At 44.5% G+C, this 22,552-nt stretch overlaps 1 protein-coding gene across 1 annotated transcript in view; it reads left to right on the top strand.

Moving 5' to 3' along the window:
* LOC120981463 (piRNA biogenesis protein EXD1-like) overlaps positions 1 to 22,552 on the top strand; it is a 144,417-nt gene that overhangs the window by 26,731 nt on the left and 95,134 nt on the right. Inside the window, exons 5-6 of the mRNA XM_040411002.1 lie at positions 10,895 to 10,986; positions 11,549 to 11,610. Coding sequence (XP_040266936.1) covers positions 10,895 to 10,986; positions 11,549 to 11,610 — 154 coding nt within the window. The remainder of the gene's footprint in view (positions 1 to 10,894; positions 10,987 to 11,548; positions 11,611 to 22,552) is intronic.

The raw sequence follows: 22,552 nt of genomic DNA, 5'->3' as shown, positions 1-22,552 counted from the left end.
TGTTATCGACAAACACTTGTGCAAGAGTTTTAGCATTAGGTAGACCTGGCAATGCTATAAAGTGCGCCATCTTACTAAAGCAATCCACAACCACCAAAATCAGTTTTTCCTGAATAATTAGGAAAATCTGTGATAAAATCCATGGACAAATGATTCCAAGGTCTGGACGGGATGGGGAACGGTAGTAAAGATCCGGAAGGCTGAGTATGTTTCACCTTAGCATGTGCACAAGTACTACAAGCAGACACATAGTCCTCAACACTGTTACGCAACCCGGGCCACCAGAATCTACAAGAGATGAGATCGACAGTCGATCTGCTAACTAGGGTGTCCTGTGAGAACCGTACAGTGATGTTCCTCGAACACTTTGTGACGTAATTCAGAAGGAACAAACAACTTCCCTGGAGGACAAGAATCTGGTGTATCTCCCTGGGCTCCAACACCTCTGCCTCAAGATCGGTATAAAGGGCGGATATAACTACCCCTTCAGACAATATCAGACCAGTCTCTTCCGAATCACCCCAACCCCCCCCCTTCAGGGAAGCTACGCGACAAAGCATCAGCCTTGACGTTCTTAACCCCAGGGCGATAGGTGACAATGAAATTAAATCTGGTGAAAAACAACGACCATCTGGCCTGCCTTGAGTTCAGTCGTTTAGCCGACTCCAGATAAGACAGATTTTTGTGGTCAGTATGCACAGTAACAGGATGAATATCTCCTTTCAACCAATGACGCCACACCTCGAAAGCTAACTTAATGGCCAGCAACTGTCTATTACCCACGTCATAATACTTTTCTGCAGCCGAGAGTTTCTTAGAGAAGAAATCACATGGGCGCCATTTACTAGGTGAAGTACCCTGCAACAAAACTGCTCCTACCCCTACCACGGATGTGTCAACGTCCACAATGAATGGTTGTGACACATCAGGTTGCACCAGTATAGGAGCACAAGCAAAACACTCCTTCACTTCAGAAAAGGCTTGTAATGCGGTATCAGACCAGACTGAGACATCTAAACCTGTCTTAGTAATGTCCGTCAAAGGTTTGACCACAGTCGAGTAGTTCAAAATAAATTTACGGTAGTAGTTGGTGAATCCCAAAAACCGCATAAGCTCTTTCAGATTTTTGGGTCGATCCCAGTCCATCACAGCTAGGACCTTCTCTGGATCCATACGAAAACCTGAAGATGAGAGTAAGTAACCCAGGAATTGCACTTCCTCGACTGCAAATACACACTTCTCCATCTTAGCATACAATTTATTCTCTCTTAGGATCTGCAACACCTGTCTCACGTGATCCTGATGAGTCTCCATATCTGGAGAATAAATGAGTATGTCATCCAGATACACAACCACAAACCTCCCCATCAGATGATGAAAGAGATCATTAATAAAATGCTGAAAAACCGTGGGAGCATTAGTTAATCCAAACGGCATGACCAGACCCTCAAAATGACCCTCTGGGGTATTAAACGCCATCTTCCATTCATCCCCTTCCTTGATCCTGACCAGATTATATGCCCCTCTAAGGTCCAATTTGGAGAAGCTTTGGCACCAACAATCTGATTAAACAAACCAGGAATCAAAGGAAGGGGGTACGGATCATTGACCGTAATACAATTGAGCTCACGGAAGTCCAGGCATGGCCTAAGGCAGGGATGGCCAACCTGAGGCTCTCCAGCTGTTGCAAAACTACAACTCCCAGCATGCCCAGACTGCCTATAGCTAGCAGCCTACAGCAGGGCATGGTGGGAGTTGTAGTTTTACAACAGCTGGAGAGACGCAGGTTGGCCATGCCTGGCCTAAGGGTTCCATCTTTCTTCTTTACAAAGAAAAACCCTGCTGCCACTGGGGACTTGAAAGGTCTAATATGTCCCTTAGCTACCATGTCAGCCGCAGTTATAGGAGAAATCAATAGTGTAAAAAAATAAAAATAAAATGAAGTCAAATGTCCCCCAGAGGTCTTGTATGACTCTATGGGGGGACACAATTTTTTTTTTTTTTTACACTTTAACCCCTTAAGGACAAGTAATTTTTTTTTTTTTCATTTTTTTTATTGTTGCCTTCCAAGAGCTATAACTTTTCCGTCTAGTAGCCGTATGGGTGCTTATTTTTTAACTCCTTAAGGACACAGCCCTATTTCACCTTAAGGACTTGGCCATTTTTTGCAAATCTGACCAGTGTCACTTTAAGTGCTGATAACTTTAAAACGCTTTGACTTACCCACGCCGTTCTGAGATTGTTTTTTCGTCACATATTGTACTTCATGACACTGCTAAAATTTGGTCAAAAAAGTTAATTTTTTAGCATAAAAAAATACCATATTTACAAAAAATTGGGAAAAATTTGAAAATTTCAAAGTTTGTTTCTCTACTTCTGTAATACATAGTAATACCCCCAAAAATTGTGATGACATTACATTCCCCATATGTCTACTTCATGTTTGTAGCATTTTGGGAATGATATTTAATTTTTTGGGGATGTTACAAGGCTTAGAAGTTTAGAAGCAAATTTTGAAATTTTTCAGAAATCTTCAAAATCCCACTTTTTATGGACCAGTTCAGGTTTGAAGTCACTTTGTGAGGCTTACATAATAGAAACCACCCAAAAATGACCCCATTCTAGAAACTACACCCCTCAAGGTTTTCAAAACAGTTTTTACAAACTTTTGTTAACCCTTTAGATCTTCCACAAGACTTCATGGCAAATGGACATAAATTTTAACAATTTTGATTTTTTTTAAATTTTTCCAATATAATCAATTTTTTCTTGGAAAAAAAACAAGGGTTAACTGCCAAACAAAACTCAAAATGGGTTGCCCTGATTCTGTAGTTTGCAGAAACACCCCATATGTGGTCGTAAACTACTATTTGGCTAAACGGCAGGACATAGAAGAAGGGGAACGCCATATGGTTTTTGGAAGGCAGATTTTGCTGGACTGGTTTATTTACACCATGTACCCTTTCAAGCCCCCCTGATGCACCCCTAGAGTAGAAACTCCATAAAAGTGACCCCATCTAGGAAACTACGGGATAAGGTGGTTGTTGTTTTGGGACTATTTTAGGGGTAAATATGATTTTTGGTTGCTCTATATTACACTTTTTTGAGGCAAGGTAACCAAAAAATTAAATTCTAAAATTGTTTCTACATTCGCTATTTAGTTTTGTGGAACACCTAAAGGGTTAACAAAGTTTGTAAAGTAACTTTTGAATACCTTGAGGGGTGTAGTTTCTTAGATGGGGTCACTTTTTTGGAGTTTCTAGTCTAGGCTACATCAGGGGGGCTTCTAATGGGACATGGTGTAAAAAAAAACTGTCCATCAAAATCTACCATAAATTCTACCATAATATGTCTACATTTTAGAATTTATTTAGCTTTTACACTACATTATCATTTTAGGAACCCCAAAAAATTATCTTAGTATCTCCATAGCCTGGGAGCTAATTTTTTTTTCTTTTTGTTGGGCGACTATCTAATGTAGGGGCTCATTTTTTTGCTGGATGAGATGGCGGTTCTATTGGCACTAATTGGGGGTGCATATGACATTTTGTTCGCTCGCTATTACACTTTTTCTGATGTTAGGTGACAAAAAAATGGCTTTTTTTTTTTTACCCTTTTTTTTTTTTTTTACACTTTTTTTTTTTTTTTTACCGCTGTTCATCCGGGGGGGTTGGGTTAAATGTTATTTTTATAGAGACGATTTTTACAGACTCGACGATGGCCAATATGTATGGCTCTCAGACTTTGGAGACACTAAGCAGTCATCCTAAAACTGCGGCCCTCCAGATGTTGTAAAACTACAATTCCCACCATGCCCTGCTGATGGCTGTAGGTTGTCTGTGCATGCTGGGAGTTATAGTTTTACAACATCTGGAGGGCCGCAGTTTGAAGATGCCTGCACTGAAACTAATATTTTTTTGGGGAAAAAAAATTGTTTCCGTGTCTCCAAAGTCTGAGAGCCATAGTTTTTTATGTTCTCTAGGGGACTGTTGGGGATTATAAAAATGTAGTACTCCATGGTAGTGTGATACTCCCTGAAGCAATCGATAACGCAGAGGCCCGGATGATCGGGGCAAGTGTCACATTGAGTGGTGGTGTCCTTCCGTATCCCCCTCTTGTGACACACTCTGCATCTTTTTTGGGTTCGTCCCTTCTTTCCAGTATGGGGGACCACACCTGGAAAATGTTGGCCAGGGACGATCCGGGCACCTCCAATTCCCGAGGTACTCCGGCCTGCTCTTTCCCGGTCCGAAAAGATCAGGTCTTTGAGGACTGCCTCATAGAATTGGAGGAATGTCCCTGTGCTGCCAGCCCTTCGGGATAGTACAAAAGAGTTGTACAAGGCAACCTGTACCAAGTAGACCGCAACTTTTTTGTACCATGCCCGGGTTTTCCGCATGGCATTATATGGCTTGAGGACTTGATCAGAGAGATCAACTCCTCCCATATACCGATTGTAGTCGACGATACAATCGGGCTTGAGGACCGTTGCCACGGTACCTCGCACAGGGACAGGGGTGGTGCTGTTACCGTGGATTGTGGACAGTACAAGGACATCCCTCTTGTCCTTATACCTGACCAGCAACAGGTTTCCACTGGTAAGGGCACGGGTCTCACCCCTGGGGATAGGTACCTGGAGGGGGTGGGCAGGGAGGCCGCGTTGATTTTTCCGCACGGTCCCACAAGCGAACGTGGATCTGGCAGCAAGGGACCTAAACAAGGTAATGCTGGTATAAAAGTTGTCCACGTACAAGTGGTAACCCTTATCCAGCAGTGGGTACATAAGGTCCCACACGAGTTTCCCGCTAACACCCAGAGTGGGGGGACATTCTGGGGGTTGAATACGGGAATCTTGCCCCTCGTACACACGACATTTGTAAGTGTACCCTGAGGTACTCTCACAAATTTTGTATAGCTTCACGCCATACCTCTCCCACTTTGTGGCAATGTATTGGCGGAAACGGAGTCTCCCCTTGAACGCAACGAGAGACTCATCAACCGCGACCTCCCTTCCAGGTACGTAGGCCTGCTCAAATTTGGCCCCGAAGTGATCGATGACCGGCCGTATCTTATACAGACGGTCATGGGCAGGATCACCTCGGGGGGGACATGCTGCATTATCGGAATAATGCAGACATTTTCGGATGGCCCCAAACCGGGGATGTGTCATGACCATACTGTAGAGTGGGGTCTGGTAGAGGACGTCCCCACTCCAGTATTGCCTGACACTGGGTTTTTGCACTAGACCCATATGCAGCACGAGGCCCCAAAATGTCCTCATCTCGGCTGCACTGACCGGCGTCCAGCCACCGGGTCTAGCCAAAAATCAGCCCGGGTGCTGAGCAACGAACTGTTGGGCATACAGATTCGTCTGCTCCACCATCAGATTCACAAATGGGCTACTGAAAAAAAAACTAAAAGTCAATTTCAGTAAACCCCACTGTGGGAATCTGGATTCCTGGATTGCCAGCAAAATCCGGAATCTCGGGCTCAAAGTCCACTGGGGGACACCAGCTAAGTTCATCGGCACGGGGCTCCGGTGGGCTTATTTGGTGGGCCGGGAAACCAGTACGAACCCCAGGGCGGCTCGTACTAGGGTGGGCCACAGGATCCCTAGCATGTGGGGCCCCTGGCTCCGCCTGGCGACGTCTCCGCCGCCTTGGGGGCTCATCGTCATCAGATGATGATGAGGAGGATGCGGATGACAAAAGGAACGTGGGGTCATCCTCATCCTCACTGGGGCTCTCGGAGTCGGAGGCAATCTGGGCGTATGCCTCCTCGGCCGAGAACATCCGGCGGGCCATGGGTATGTGTGTGTGTGTGTAAACCTTTATTCTATGTGTGTGTGTGTGGGGGCACGGGTGTTCGCGTACTAAAAAGTCCAAGCAAAAAAATGTGTTAGAAAAAAAAAAAAAAAAGAAAGTTCAAACTTGCTGATCAGTGGCCGGACGCTAAGAGTGCCGGCCAGTCAGCGCACGCAGAAAAAATAAAAAAGTGTTGGGGGGGGGGCTGGTGGCAGAGGGGGTCTGGGGTCTGAAAGCTGGAACAAAGAAAGTTTAGATAAGTTATTTTTTATTATTATTGTTTCCTAACTAACTTTTCCCTTCTGTCCCTGCCTAACGGTGCCTCTCCCTTACTGACCCTAACCTACCTGGAGGGCGATGGGTGCAGGAGGGTGATGGATGGCGGTAGGGGGACTCAAGAGCTGGTGCTGCAGGGTGCTCTTGCAGAACAGGAAGAGGAGGGGAGAGAGGAGCGCAGGAAGTTTGAATCTCGCGCCTCTCTCCCCTGCACCAATCAGCACCCTGGACAGCGGCATTCAGCACCAGGGCCAGCACCGCCTCTCCAAATCTTCAGACTGTGATTGGTGGTGTATAATCACGCCACCGATCTCAGTCTTTTTCCGGTTCATCGGGTCACCGGAGACCCGAACGGACCGTAAACGCAGCAAACCGCAGGTCTGAATTGACCTGCGGTTTTCTGCGATTGCCGATACGGGGGGTCAAACGCCCCCCCCCCCCCCCCCGCGTTGTCACAGGATGTCGGCTGAATGATTTCAGCCGGCATCCTGTTCCGATTAACCCCCGCGGCGCCGGAATCGTGATTTAAAGCCATGACGTACCGGTACGTCATGGGTCCTTAAGGACTCGGGAAACATGCTGTACCGGTACGTCATGCGTCCCTAAAAAAAAGAAACGTTTCACATGTAAAAAAAAAAATTCACCAATGAAGTAATTAAAATAAATATATAAAAATAGAAGAAAAAATATAAAATAGACATATTTGGTATTGACGCGTCCATGACGGCCGGCTGTATAAATATATCACATGGTCCACCCTGTCCGATAAACACCATAAATATTAAAAGCTGTATCAAAAAAAGCCATTTTTGTCACCTTACATCACATAAAGTGCAACACCAAGTGATCAAAAAGGCGTATGTCCCACAAAATGGTACCAATAAAACAGTCACCTCATTCCGCAAAAAATGAGCCCCTATATAAGAAAATGTATAGCTCTCAGAACATAGAGATTTTTAAAAATTGATTAATGATTAAAACATTAATTTTTGGTTTAAAAATGCTATTATTGTGTTAAAGTAGACATATTGGGTATCGCCGTGTCCGTAACAACCAGCTCTATAAAAATATCACATGACCCAACCCCTCAGTTGAACGCCCCCAAAAAAATTAAAAATAGAAACCGTGCCACAAAAAAGCCATTTTTTGTCACCTTACATCACAAAAAGTGTAATACCAAGAGATCAAAAAGTCATATACACACTAAAATAGTACCTAATCAAACAGTCATCTCATACCGAAAAAAAATTTGTCCCCAAAAAAAATAAAAAAGAAAGTATGGCTTTCAGAATGTGGAGACACAAAAAAACAACTTTATTTTCAAAAATGCTTTATTATATAAAACCAAAACAAACAACCCAAAAATTTGGTATTGTTGCGTCCGTAACAACCTGCTCTATAAAAGTAGCACATAATCTAACCTTTCAGATAAACATAGTAAATAACAAAAACTAAAAAACTGTGCCAAAACAGCTTTTTTTTGTTACCTTGCCTCACAAAAAGTGTAATATAGAGCAACCAAAAATTATATGTACCCTAAAATAGTACCAACAAAACTGCCACCTTATCCTATAGTTTCCAAAATGGGGTCACTTTTTTGGAGTTTCTACTCTATGGGTGCATCATGGGGGTCTTCAAATGCGACATGGTGTCAAAAAACTAGTCCAGCAAAATCAATTTGTAAAATCAGTTTTGAATACCTTGAGGGGTGTAGTTTCTAAAATGGGGTCATTTTTGGGTGATTTCTATTATGTAAGCCTCACAAAGTGACTTCAGACCTGAACTCGTCCCTAAAAAGTGGGTTTTGGAAATTTTCTGAAAAATTTCAAAATTTGCTTCTAAACTTCTAAGCCTTCTAGCGTCCTCAAAAAATAAAATGACATTCAAAAAATCATCCAAACATGAAGTAGACATATGGGGAATGTAAAATAATAACTATTTTTGGAGGTATTACTATCTATTATAAAAGTAAAGAAATTGGAATTTGGAAATTTGCTAATTTTTCCAAATTTTGGTAAATTTGGTATTTTTTTTATAATTATAAATCACAATTTTTTACTCAATTTTACCAGTGTCATGAAGTACAATATGTGACGAGAAAACTTTCTCAGAATGGCCTGGATAAGTAAAAGTGTTTTAAAGTTATTACCACATAAAGTGACACATGTCAGATTTGCAAAAAATGGCTGTCAGGAAGTGGTTAAAGGGGGTTCTGCAGTTTTTTTTTTTAAACTGATGATCTATCATCTGGATAGATCATCAGCATCTGATCGGCGGGGGTCCGACACCCAGGACCCCTGCTGATCAGCTGTTTGAGAAGGCAGCAGCGCTGGCAGTAGTGCTGCGGCCTTCTCGCTGTTTACCGCAAACTCAGTGACGTTACGACTAGTATTAATGGCCTGGGCGGGGCTAAGCTCCATTGGGGGACACAGCACCCACCCAGTATTTATTATTGTTGATGGTGATGTTTGGTTGCCGGTCAGGTGTTTAGCAGGTTAGCTTCCGCCGGCGTTTGTTGCGTTTTCTTTTACTTTGCACATGTTTCTACTGCTCCTACTGCTTGAGCACAAACTGACATGCTCTCTCCAGGCTGGAGGGGGTATAGCCTGCAGGGGATAAGCTAAGTCTTTTTTTCAGCCTAGTGTTGCCTCCTAGTGGCAGCAGCAAGCTATAGCCACGGTCCTGTGTCCCCCAATGAACCACGCGAGAAAGAGATTTTACAGGTGAGTTCACAAAAATCTTGTTTTCTCTAATGCACTTGTTGTCAACCCATGCATACGGACGAACTGGCCATCAACTAGGTTAACCCCCTGCCCCACTCTCAATAAACACCTCAATTCCAACAGTTATGGACTCTAGCGCCACCTCGTCAGACAGGAGAAATCGGGTACTACCAATGGCAAAACTAAGTTCTCTGACTCTGATTGACACCTACACCACTAAGAGTAAGATGGGAAAACATTTTCTTCTTGTTTTCACCTTGATGCAGAACGTAAGGACATACATTAACAAAATGTCCCCTTTTTCCACAGAAAAAACATACTCTCTTCTTATGACTAGAACTCTTGCAAGCAGGCCCAGGGGTAGCTCCCCCTAACTGATTGGGTTCGTCACCAGGCATAAACTCTGGAGTCTCTCCTCCCAAGGTGTCAGAGGAGGCCGCCACGTTATATGATTGTTCGTCCTGAGAGTGAGGGACCTTTGATCTCTCACTCTCCCTCTTATATCCATACGTACGGCAGGGGACATAGCCGCTTCCAGTAACTCGGGATTTTCGTTAATGGCCAAGGCGTCCTTTAGCCTCTCACACAATTCCTGACAGAATTGACTATGGAGAACTGGATCATTCCACTCCGTATCCGTGGCCCATCTCCTAAATTCTGAGCAATTTATCTCCTCAGAGCGCTCTCCCTGCCGTAAAAATTTTTACTTGTTCTCGGCCAGGGATATCCGATCTGGGTCATCGTAGATAAGACCTACAGCTCTGAAAAATTCATCTACTGACCGGAGAGACTGTTTTCCGGTCGGCAGAGAAAAAGCCCAAGACTGAGCGTCTCCTTTAAGCAATGAAATAATAATCCCAACTCTTTGACTCTCATTTCCCGGTGAGAGTCGGCGTAACCTAAAGTACAACTTACACGACTCTCTGAACCGAATGAAGTTTTCACTCAACCGAAAACCTGTCCGGAAGTGCAACCTTAGGTTCAGGACAGGCCTGGTAAGTACTACTGACACCAGCAGCCTGTGATCCCTGGATCTGCGTGTGGAGGTCAGCCACCTCCAAAGACAACCTTGCAATTGTCCAGCCAGTGCAGCGATAGGATCCATAGCCTCACTAATATAGACAAAAATGATGGTTTGCGGCGGTTGATAATGTCACGGCGCACTGTGGTATATACACTGAACACAGAAGGGAAGGGAAAAGGTATTAGGCCTGGAACCTAGGAAAAGGAAAATGGTCACACCTAGGGAGTCCCTATGCAGAGCCCTGACTGCTATCAGTATGAACAGACCTTGATGGTAGGTATGTTCATACGCAGGAACCTAAGGCCCTGTCTCACCCTACAGGGCCCTGGAAACAGAGTCAGGACAACAGGTGACCTGTTCCTTTACAGCTGAAGGAACAGGTGACCCCCTCAGGCCAAATACCAAAAGGGAAGGGAAAAACCACAAACAATAGGAAGAAATTACACTTAACTCTGAAGTATGCGGACGAGCAGGAACTCAGAGGAGAACCAATACCAACACTTCCACAGCCAAAAGAAGCTATCAACCGCATAGCATGATGGGTGAGGCCAGACTAAATAGAGGAGAAGGAATGACCACTGAGCTACACCTGAGACAAGAGGTGTGGTCATCCCCAGTGACAACACAGCAAGGTGAAACCAAAGAGGCTGTTAGTCACGTGCAGCCAGTCTCCTCGATCTTCTGGTCCCTGTCACAGGCGGGACCGTGACACCAGATCTATCTGTAGCAGTATACTGTCCTCTTTTGTTAATTACTTTACAGAGTTTAGTGTCATCTGCAAACATGGTTATCTAAATGTGCCATCCCTCTACACCACCATTTATAAATACACTCCTTGAAAAAAAACAAAAAAAACATACCCAGATTTTTCAGCAGAATAATGCTCACACATAGCAAGGTTTGCATCCGGACAAGTTGCTAGATTTATAGCCGTGCATAGCTCAATATAGAAATTGCCATGGCAGGCCTGGATCGCTTTAGCAGTGTCCAGACTGTCATGGCAACCGATCGGAGACCTGCGATTTCAATAAAGTCTCATTTTTGAATATTTTCTTATGATTTGTTAGCAGTGGTAACATTCTGTCACAGCCTGGTGTTAAACATGAAGAGATGGATGCAACAACTCTTCAAAGGATGAAACAAAGCATTGACTCTTCAGGTACGTCAACTGAGAAATTTCTAGATTTAAATACAATTGTTCCATTGTCTTATTGGTTGTGTTAGTAAAGTGTTTACTGTGCAGTAAAAATGACATGGTAGCTTCTTTCTGCAAGTGAGTATGATTACAGCAATACCACATTTATAAAGTGTTATTATTATTATTATTATTAGTTGTGTGGATTGGGAACTCGGTCACATAATGCTCCTATTCAGAAGAGCCTACTTTTGCCAGCATCACAGTCCTTTACCAGATTTCTGATCTGATCGATGGTGCTGCTGTGGGGGTGCTGTGGATGGGCCAGCGCCTCTACATAACTTTGGTGGATCCACCGCCAGCGCAGGGCCTAATTAAGACTGGTGTCTAAAACGCTGGTCTTAATGAATGTGCCCCAAAGTGGTAGACCTCGAATGCTGAGGCATGTAAAAATTGCACCATTCGTTACAGTTTCAAACTGGCATCAGTTAAAGAACCGTACATTGGGAACTTTATGAACGTTTCATTATTTTTGTTTTAGCATGTTTTAGATATTTAAAAAAAATTGAGTAATTTATTATTGCAGGTGCTGATCAAGACATAAATTATATTGTGATAGACCAGTTCCAACCAACGTTTGGAGCAGCAGTAAGTAAATGCATATTGTTATTTTTTAAATGAATGTTTTTGTTAATAAAATTTGAGAGGCCAACAGCACCAAAAGGCAGGACTATGCAGTGTACTATGGGGTCATTGGTGTCATTTTTGGGTTTATTTTACGACATTAACTGTGTAATATGAATGAATGTTAACTTTATTCTGTGGGTCAGTATGATTAGGACAATACCAAATGTATATAGTCTTATGTTTTGCTAGTTTTTTTTGTCAACAATTTCTGAGAGTCATACAGCATTTTTTCTGTTTTTCAGAACGTGTTGAGGGCATGTTTATTTGTGGACTGAATTAACACTTTTATTGGAACAATTTTAGGATAGATATGTCTTTTATAAATTTAGCATATCCTTATTTGCCAGATACAACTACTTTACCCATTTTGGACTTTCTGGCAGACCCCTCCCCCAATGTGGGTGGACTTGTAGAGGTAATCTTACTTACCTGTACCTTGCTGCTGGGTTCCAGCTCCTCTGCTGCCACTACAGACATCCGGGCTCTCCATGTCCAGATCCGGTTTTACATGCCATGTGGCCTCTGAAGCCAATAACTGGCAGCAGTGGTGACATGTCTCCCATACATCATGTCACTGGGTCACGTGACACATAAGGGACATGTCACCACTGCAACCAGTCATTGGCTGCAGCGGCTGCGAGACCCATGTCAAACCTGATGTTGACTTTAGTAGACCAGAGGTATACAGTGGTGGGGGGAGAGCGAAGAAACCAGAATCCAGCTGCAGGGATCAAGTAAGTATGATTCCCTCTCAGGTCGGGCCACTCTGGAGGGGGGAGAGGAAGCTCTGTCCAAAAGACCCCTGAGGAGTGAACAAACCTTTTAAGTTACATGCCTACATTGATAGAAGTTTTTTGCAAAATTATCCTATTTTTCTTTTTAGATACAATTGTTCATAGCCTATTTACCTAAATTCATATCTTTTAGTAGATATGGCGATATTCCAATTAAAAAAATTATGGCATGTCTTCATGACATGTATGTATCTCAGGAACAGACTTCCTGTGCCTTCCCATCCTTCTGCTGTCAATAGAGGTAAATGCGGCATAAAATAACTGAATAAGGCCTCATTTGGGCGGCCGTATTGCGGCCCGCAAACGGTGGGTTGGCAATACACGGCCACCGGCCGTGTGCACCACACACCGTTTCAATGGGTCCGCAATTCCGGAGATGCGGAACGGAGTCACGGAACATCGGAAGAACTACGGAGTGGTTCCATGGTGTTTCTTTCCGTTGTTTTTCCGAACCGCAAATAAATATGACATGCCATATTTTTTTGCAGTGCGGACAGACCACGGACTCATTCAAGTTGAATGGGTCCAGCCAGCTACATGGATGTTGCCCGCAATTACGGTCCCCAATGCACAGAACGGCCGCCCAACGGCTGTGTGCATGAGGCCTAAGAATGCGTGCTCACATCTGCATTCACAGCAGGACACAGTATTCCCATTCTCAAGATAGATGCTGATCATAGAGTTGGAACCCAACCCGCACCTATTGGATATTTATGGCTGATCCTGGTAAATATATATATATATATATATATATCTACAGAGAAAATCAAAAACACTCCTGCGCTCCCATACACAAAATACACCAACCTCCAGTTGGAGGTCCGCTGCACAGTGTATATAATGGGCTTTGCTGCTAACGCCCAGGATACAAAATTGATTGAATGTTGATTTACCTTACGGTAAAAACTTACACTGGCGCTGGTAGGTAGAAATATAACACATTAAATACAGTGGCTAGATGAATATTCCGCTATAATAGAAAATAAATATCAATTGACGATCCGATGAAATAATCACCGCGATGGTAATTACCTTTTCTCTAGATGTGGACTGGAAAAACAATCTAGGTTCTTTGAGTGTTTGCACGGTTCCCGTTCCTGTGTATAGAGAAGTGTGAAGAGAGGCAAAACTTCACTGCTCACCTACCAGCATTCACACTGCTCTGGCCGGTAGCTGTGTGGTGCGAGGGAGCAGACTATAGATTCGGCGTCCAGGATTTTCTGTGCGTGTGACGTCACCGCGAAGTACTACTGGTGCTCCCAGAGATCAAAGTTCATCCGATGCGTTTCTGAGCCGTCGGGCTCCTTCATCAGGGATGGTCTGACCCTTCAAGTCTGGGAGTTATATAGGCGTCCTGGTTGCCAGGGCAACACCTGCTCTTATTACACACAGGGAGAGAAAAAAAGAGGGGGAAGAACCCAGAAGATAGTTCCACGGCGGCTACAATATGCAGATTATGTAAATTCACTGAAAAGCAAAAAGTTTGATTTCATGATTGAGTCCATTTGGGGCTAGGCTGTTTAATTTAAATATCCAACTGCTTTCCGCTCTGGACATTTTTTTGATGAAATTGCCACTCCTTTTGTCTTCTATCACTTTTTCCAAGCCTCCAAAAATAGAGCCCCGAAATTTTGCCGCATGGTGTTGTTGATAATGTCTAGATAAGGGATGTCCGTCAAATTTTTTAATTATATTTGTGACATGCTCACTTATCCTGGTTTTTAGTAACCGTTTTGTTCTACCTATATACAATTTGTCGCAAGGACATTTAATAAAATAAATCACTCCTCTCGTATTACAAGTAATGAAGTTTTTTATTTGAAAGGTATTTAAGGCTTTTATGGGTTTTTTTTTGTATGGTCTCTGGTGATTTTACAATTCCGGCATGTTTTGCAGGGGAAGAAACCCATTCTATTGTGACTGGTCCTATTGATTAAACTGTTAGACTTGATGGATGGAGCAATAAGGATATTTAAATTTGGGGCTTTTCTAAAAATAAATTTAGCTTTTGATGGAATTTTGTCACCCATTAGACTATCCTGTTTTAGGATGTCCCAATAACGCCTAATGATTTTCCTAAAATTCCCTGCTCCTGTACTGTATCTAGTAATAAGAGGAATATTAAAGTCCTCTTTTTTTGTATTTGTTGTTGTCAAATCTGTTCCGTATTTGTTCTCTTTAAGGCCTCTTTCACACTTGCGTTGTTGGGATCCGGCATGCACTTCCGTTGCCGGAGGTGCCCGCCGGATCCGGAAAAACGCAAGTGTACTGAAAGCATTTGAAGACTGAACCGTCTTCCAAATGCTTTCAGTGTTACTATGGCACCCAGGACGCTATTAAAGTCCTGGTTGCCATAGTAGGCGCGGGGAGCGGGGGAGCGGGGGAGCGGTATACTTACAGTCCGTGCGGCTCCCCGGGCGCTCCAGAATGACGTCAGAGCGCCCCATGCGCATGGATGACGTGATCCATGCGATCACGTGATCTATGCGCTTGGGGCGCCCTGACGTCACTCTGGAGCACCCGGGGAGCCGCACGGACGGTAAGTACACTGCTCCCCCGCTCCCCACTACACTTACCATGGCTGCCAGGACTTTAGCGTCCCGGCAGCCATGGTAACCACTCTGAAAAAGCTAAATGTCGGCTCCGGCAATGCGCCGAAACGACATTTAGCTTAAGGCCGGATCCGGATCAATGCCTTCCAATGGGCATTAATTCCGGATCCGGCCTTGCGGCAAGTGTTCCGGATTTTTGGCCGGAGCAAAAAGCGCAGCATGCTGCGGTATTTTCTCCGGCCAAAAAACGTTCCGTTCCGGAACTGAAGACATCCTGATGCATCCTGAACGGATTTCTCTCCATTCAGAATGCATTAGGATAATCCTGATCAGGATTCTTCCGGCATAGAGCCCCGACGACGGAACTCTATGCCGGAAGACAATAACGCAGGTGTGAAAGAGCCCTTAATAGAAGATTACGGTTTAGTTGTTTTACCTTATCTATTGTAGGTTGTAAATCCGTTAGTTTGTAGCCTTTTTCTTGGAATTTATTGTTCAGCTGGTCTATCTCTTTTACAAAATCCACCTCATTTGAGCAATTTCTTCGTGCTCGTATATACTGGCTATAAGGAATGTTTGTGAGCCAGGTAGCTAGATGGCAACTGATTAACGGAATGAAACTATTTGTATCCGTAGGCTTATGATAAGTCTTAGTTTTGAGTGAGCCGTTTTCTATAAATATGGTGAGATCTAAAAAATTAATAGATACTTTATTATACCTGGCTGTAAAATTCAGATAAAAATCATTTTTATTAATGTTAGTTAAAAATTGAGTAAGATATAATTCATCACCGCGCCAAATAAAAATGACATCATCAATAAAACGCTTCGAGGACCAGACCCGCACCGAGCTCTCCATTGGGGAAGATGGTAACCATCTCCCCACATATAGGTTAGCGAAACTCGGTGCGAATCTGGTCCCCATCGCGGTTCCCCACGTCTGTAGATAGAAATCGGGGCCGTATTTAAAATAATTGTGCTCTAAAATAAAAGTGATACAATTCCCGATAAATTGTATTTGATCCTTTGGCACCTTACTATCTTTATTTAGAAAATATTCTGTGGCTTCCCGCCCTTTACTATTTTCAATAATAGTGTATAGGGAGGTAACATCGAGTGTACCTAATATAAAATCCGATTGCCATTTGATTCCTTATAAGATTTGTACAATATGTTTTGTATCTTTTAGGTAGGCTTGTAGTTTTTGTACTTGGGGTTGTAATAGCACATCCACATATTTGGATAAATTTGCCGTAAGGCTCTCAATCCCAGAGATGATGGGCCTACCTGGAGGTTTATCTTTATTTTCGTGGATCTTTGGCAAATAATAGAAAAAGGGGATCCTAGGATTCTGGTTATTGATGTATAGGGCCTCTTCAATTGATAAGATCCCATCTCTTTTCCCTTTGTTAATCAGTACACTTAATTTCTTTTTAAATGTTTCCGTAGGGTTCATAGGGGAGCGTTTTGTGGTCCGAGAGTAATCTAATAGATTCTGCATGATACTCTTCTTGGTCTAGTACCACTATCCCCCCCCCCCCCCTTGTCTGCGGGCCTGATAATAATATTGTGGTTCACTTGTAGGGTCTTAATGGCTCTAGATTCCTGTTTTGTTAGATTTCGAGGGCCCTTGTTGTTTTTACCTTTATTTTTATTATTATTATTATTATTAAGTTTATGTAGGTCCCTAGTCACTAGAGTTTGAAAGGTTTCAAAGGTAACACACACAGAATTAAATGTTAGCATGTTTTTATTGAACACACCATGTAAACATTCACAGTGCAGGTGGAAAAAGTATGTGAACCCTTGGATTTAATAACTGGTTGAACCTCCTTTGGGAGCAATAACTTCAACCAAACGTTTCCTGTAGTTGCAGATCAGACGTGCACAACGGTCAGGAGTAATTCTTGACCATTCCTCTTGACAGAACTGTTTCAGTTCAGCAATATTCTTGGGATGTCTAGTGTGAATCGCTTTCTTGAGGTCATGCCACAGCATCTCAATCGGGTGGAGGTCAGGACTCTGACTGGGCCACTCCAGAAGGTGTATTTTCTTCTGTTTAAGCCATTCTGTTGTTGATTTACTTCTATGCTTTGGGTCGTTGTCCTGTTGCAACACCCATCTTCTGTTGAGCTTCAGCTGGTGGACAGATGGCCTTAAGTTCTCCTGCAAAATGTCTTGATAATCTTGGGAATTCATTTTTCCTTCGATGATAGCAATCCATCCAGGCCCTGACGCAGCAAAGCAGCCCCAAACCATGATGCCCCTACCACCATACTTCACAGTTAGGATGAGGTTTTGATGTTGGTGTCCTGTACCTCTTTTTCTCCACACTTAGGGCCAGATTTATCATTACTCTGACAGCTCACTCCACTTTCACATATGGCTAAAGTCAGTTTTAGCTAAGTCAAGTCAGATTTATGATCGGCCCTTTAAGACTTTAATAAATGTGGTTTGACGGTAGCAGTTTATCCGTCAGTAAGCAGCTTTACAAAAGTCGCACATCTTTACGAAAAAGTCGCATGTTCTATTAAAGTCAATTCTATAAGTCGCATAAGATAAGCATGGTCCTCACTGGAGTGAAATTGACGAATTTTTTTGCGACTTTTTTGCGACTTTTTAAATAGTCCCAATAGTAAATCTGTCTAGAGATTCATTTACATAAGAAAACATGCCCACTTTCAGAAAACTGGCGAGCATAGTGCAGAGCAGAAAAAAGTCGCAAATTTGTGCGCAGTTTTAGCGTTTGCGCATTTTTTGCGACTTTTTCACTCTATTATTCTGACTTGAGCTAATGATAAATCTGGCCCATAGTGTTCTGTGTTTCTTCCAAACAACTCAACTTTGGTTTCATCTGTCCACAGAATATTTTGCCAGTACTGCTGTGGAACATTCAGGTGCTCTTGTGCAAACTGTAAACATGTAGCAATGTTTTTTTTGGACAGCAGTGGCTTCCTCTGTGGTATCCTCCCATGAAATCAATTCTTGTTTAGTGTTTTACATATCGTAGATTCGCTAACAGGGATGTTAGCATATGCCAGTGACTTTTGTAAGTCTTTAGCTGACACTCTAGGATTCTTCTTCACCTCATTGAGCAGTCTGCGCTGTGCTCTTGCAGTCATCTTTACAGGACGGTCACTCCTAGGGAGAGTAGCAGCAGTGCTGAACTTTCTCTATTTATAGACCATTTGTCTTACCGTGGACTGATGAACAGCAAGGCTTTTGGATCTGCTTGTATAACCCTTTCCAACTTTATGCAAGTCAACAATTCTTAATCGTATGTCTTCTGAGAGCTCTTTTGTGCGAGGCATCATTCACATCAGGCAATGCTTCTTGTGAAAAGCAAACCCAGAACTGGTGTGTGTTTTTTATAGGGCAGGGCAGCTGTAACCAACACCTCCAATCTCATCTCATTGATTGGACTCCAGTTGGCTGACACCTCACTCCAATTAGCTCTTGGAGATGTCATTAATCTAAGGGTTCACATACTTTCTCCACCTGCACTGTGAATGTTTACATGTGTTCAATAAAAACATGGTAACATTTCATTCTTTGTGTTATTTAGCCAACTAAGAGAGGCCATAGGCCTAACTAAATGGGATAAAGTCCTCACAAATAAAAATACAGCCACAAAATGGGATATCTTTAAAAGCATCCTAAAATCTCATTGTGAGAGGTACATACCGTATGGGAATAAAAGGTTAAGGAACAAAAAGAAACCAATGTGGATAAACAGAACTGTAAAGAAAGCAATAAATGACAAAAAGAAAGCATATAAAACACTAAAACAGGAGGGTAGCACGGAAGCACTGAAAAACTATAAGGGAAAAAAATAGAACATGTAAAAAACAAATAAAAGCGGCCAAACTAGAGACCGAGAGATTAATTGCCAAAGAGAGTAAAACTAACCCTAAAATGTTCTTCAATTATATAAATGTTAAAAAGTATAAATCTGAAGGTGTCGGCCCTTTAAAGAGCAATGAGGGGGGAGTCGCAGAGAGCGACGAGGAGAAAGCAAAGCTGTTAAATATTTTTTTCTCCAATGTATTCACTGAGGATAATAAACGGTCAGATGAAATGCTGAATGTTGAAATAAATTCCCCATTAAAAGTGTCCTGTCTGACCCAGGAAGAAGTACAACAGCGACTTAAAAAGATTAAAATAGACAAATCGCCAGGACCGGGTGGCATACACCCCCGTATCCTAAGGGAATTAAGTAATGTCATAGCCAGACCTTTATTTCAGATATTTGCAGATTCTATACTGACAGGGAATGTCCCACAGAATTGGCGCATGGCAAATGTGGTGCCAATATTCAAAAAGGGTCCAAAAACAGAGCCTGGAAACTATAGGCCGGTAAGTTTAACATCTGTTGTGGGTAAACTGTTTGAAGGTTTTCTGAGAGATGCTATGTTAGAGCATCTTAACGGAAATAAGCAAATAACGCCATATCAGCATGGCTTTGTGAGGGATCGGTCATGTCAAACTAATTTAATCAGTTTCTATGAGGAAGTAAGTTCTAGACTTGACAGCGGCGAATCAATGGATGTCGTGTATCTGGACTTCTCCATCCCCCTAAGAAGCCAATGTGGACCAGGGCAGCATCGCTCCCCTGCTTCCCCCCAGCCTAAGGGTCACCCATATCTCCAAGCCCTCTGTTCCAGCTTCCTGCCACCTAGGTGCCAGTGGCTGAAGGGGTGACCCTGCTGGTTCTGCCGGATGGAGGAGGAAGTGGACAGCATCAGGTGGATGAGTATACCTCCCGCCATGCCTCCCCGCTCCGATGAGCGCTCCGTCCCTATGGCTGAAAATAGGGTCTGCCGCGGGCGGCAGTGACTCCGGCTCCGGTCCTACTTCCTCCGGCGGCTGACCGGCATACTCGGTGGTCGGCCGCGGCTCAAATTTAGGCCCCAGCTTCACAGCCGGACAGGCCGCATGTGGTACCTCCCTCTTATAGGAAGGGGCAGGGCTTCGATTCCTGCCACAGCAGTGGGCGGTTCCTTCTCTTCTCCTCGCACTTCTGTTGCTGCAGCCGCTTCTCAGGAGGAGCATAGGACCTGGATAGCCTCTGTTTGCTGGTAGGACGTTCTTTACTCTCTCCCCAGCCTTGAGTCGGTCATTTAGGCTAATTAAGCCATGTCTGAACCCAACAATAACTCCCGCCTGCCTTTTGTTACGCACTTTGCATTTACTATATGCAATCTGAAATTCCCTTGCGGTCAATCTGACCCTGTATGCTCCGCATGCTCTCAGTCTGGGGTAGCACTGCCCCCGAGCCTATGCAACCGCATGACTGCTCTGATTCTGTGGAACCGGCCTGGGCGCGTTCCCTATCCTGGGCAGTGGAGGACCTCGCCAAAATATCCCAATCCACCCTATCCCTCATTGGTCGCTTGGTTGATAAGTCCCCACCAGAACAGTCCTCCCTTTCCTTGGGCGAACCCCTTAGGAGCAGGTCGTCACAGATGCGGACCAGAGCAGGAGGCACGTCTCTACTTCCCCACCCCCCTTTGAGTCACGCTCGGACATATCCTCCATTTCTGGGGACGTCCTGTCCGAAGGAGAGATTGGTGATTCACTATCTGACATGGATTCGAAACAATCTTCTAAAGATTGCTTCCATGGTGGATAGCCTAGCATTGGCAGTCCAGGACACGTTCCAGGTGGACCCTCCCTTCAATAGCCAGGGAGTGTCCTTTCTCCGCTCCAGGCAAACTCCAAAAGTGTTTCCCTTGCATGATGACTTTTCTGTTGTCATTGCCAAGGCCTGTGACCACCCAGATCGTTGCTTTGCCCCACCTAAGCGACTTGATTTACTATATCCCTTCCCTGCTTAGTCCGTGACTAAATGGGCTTCCCTCCCCAAGGTGGATCCTCTGGTTGCACGTCTGGCCAAAAACACTGCCATTCCGGTAGCTGACGGCTCCTCCCTTCAGGATCAAATACACTGTCTGATGGAGACAGTGTCTAAGTCCCTGTTTGCAGCAAGTGGCTCAGCTCTGCTTCCCATTTTCGCCTCCGCTTGGGTAGCTAAGGCAGTCTCTCAATGGGCGCTCCATTTGCATTAGGACCTGGCAACGTACCTCCCCCTGGCGGAGCTGCAGTCCCAAGCTCTGCAGATTGCTCAGGCAGGGAAGTACCTTTGTGAGACTTCCTTGGACGCGGGTACTTTAGTTGCTCGCTCTTCCGCTCTGGCCATCACCTTTTTGGTTCCCGTTTGTTCGGTACCTGGCTGGATGAGATGATCTCAGAGGCCACCGGCGGGAAGAGTACACACCTTCCCCAGAATAAGTCGAAGCGCACCCCTCCCGCTAGGTCCTGGTTTGTACGGGGACATTCCTTTCGCCGCACCTCCGGTACATGGCCAGCTTCAGGGGTGTCTCCTGCTGCTACCACACAGGAAAAGAAGAAAATGCCGTTCTTTAAGTCTCAATCGGCCTGGAGGCCAAAGACTCAATCCTCGGCCTCCAAACAGGCCTCTGCATGAAGTTGCGCCCCCACCCTCGCGGGTGGGGGGCCGTCTCCTCCTTTATCAGGAGATTTGGTGGGGCCACATCTCAGACGCTCGAAGTAGTCACATCAGGTTACAAAATCGAGTTTACCTCCCCCTCCTCCGGAGCGCTTCTTCCGGTCCCAAGTACCCAAGGAGGCAGAAAGGGCCTCCGTCTTATTCCAGACAATTCATTCCCTCCTAGCTTGAGGAGTTATCTCCCCGGTCCCTCGGACGGAAAAATTTGCAGGGTTTTATTCAAACCTGTTTGTGGTTCCAAAGAAAGAGGGTTCTGTCCGGACAATTTTGGACCTCAAAGTGTTGAACCAATTCCTCCGGGTTCAACACTTCCGGATGGAGTCCCTTCGCTCTGTCATTGCTTGACTATATCAGGGAGGATTCCTTTCCTCCATAGACATTAAGGAAGTGTACCTACACGTCCCCATCACCTCAGCGCACCAGCGCTTTCTCCGTTTCGCTTCCAGTTTGTCGCCCTCCCCTTTGGGCTGGCAACTGCACCGCGAGTCTTCACGAAGGTCCTCGGTCCCCTACTTGCCCTGCTTCGTTCCAGGGGCATCACCTTGAGTCTCTACCTGGATGACCTTCTGGTAAAGGCAGCAACCTTGGCTCAGAACGAGGCCAGTCTTCATATCGCCTTGGATACCCTCACTCAGTTCGGTTGGCTGGTGAATTTCCAGAAGCCCTCCCTGGCCCCTGCCAGATGACTCTCGTTCCTGGGGATGACCCTGGACATGGAGCAGGCGTTGATCCACCTCCCTGTGGACAAGCAGCTGGCACTCCAGCGGTCAGTTCGTCTGCTTCTCCATCGCAAACGTCCATCTTTCTGTTACTGTATGCAAGTCTTGGGGGCTATGGTCTCTAACTTCGAGGCGATTCAATTTGCACAATTTCGCTCCCGTCCGCTCCAACTGGTGAGCCTGACTCGTTGGGACAAATCTCCAGAGTCCCTGGACCGTCACATCGTTCTGCCCACACAGGTGCGTCTAGCTCTCAGGACCCCGACTTTGCAGTTGGGGAAGTCTTTTTCTCCCGGTCTCGTGGACAAT

This window comes from Bufo bufo, chromosome 11 (genome assembly GCF_905171765.1).
Source record: "Bufo bufo chromosome 11, aBufBuf1.1, whole genome shotgun sequence".
NCBI lineage: Eukaryota > Metazoa > Chordata > Amphibia > Anura > Bufonidae > Bufo > Bufo bufo.
This window is presented reverse-complemented; position numbering and strand designations above follow the sequence as displayed.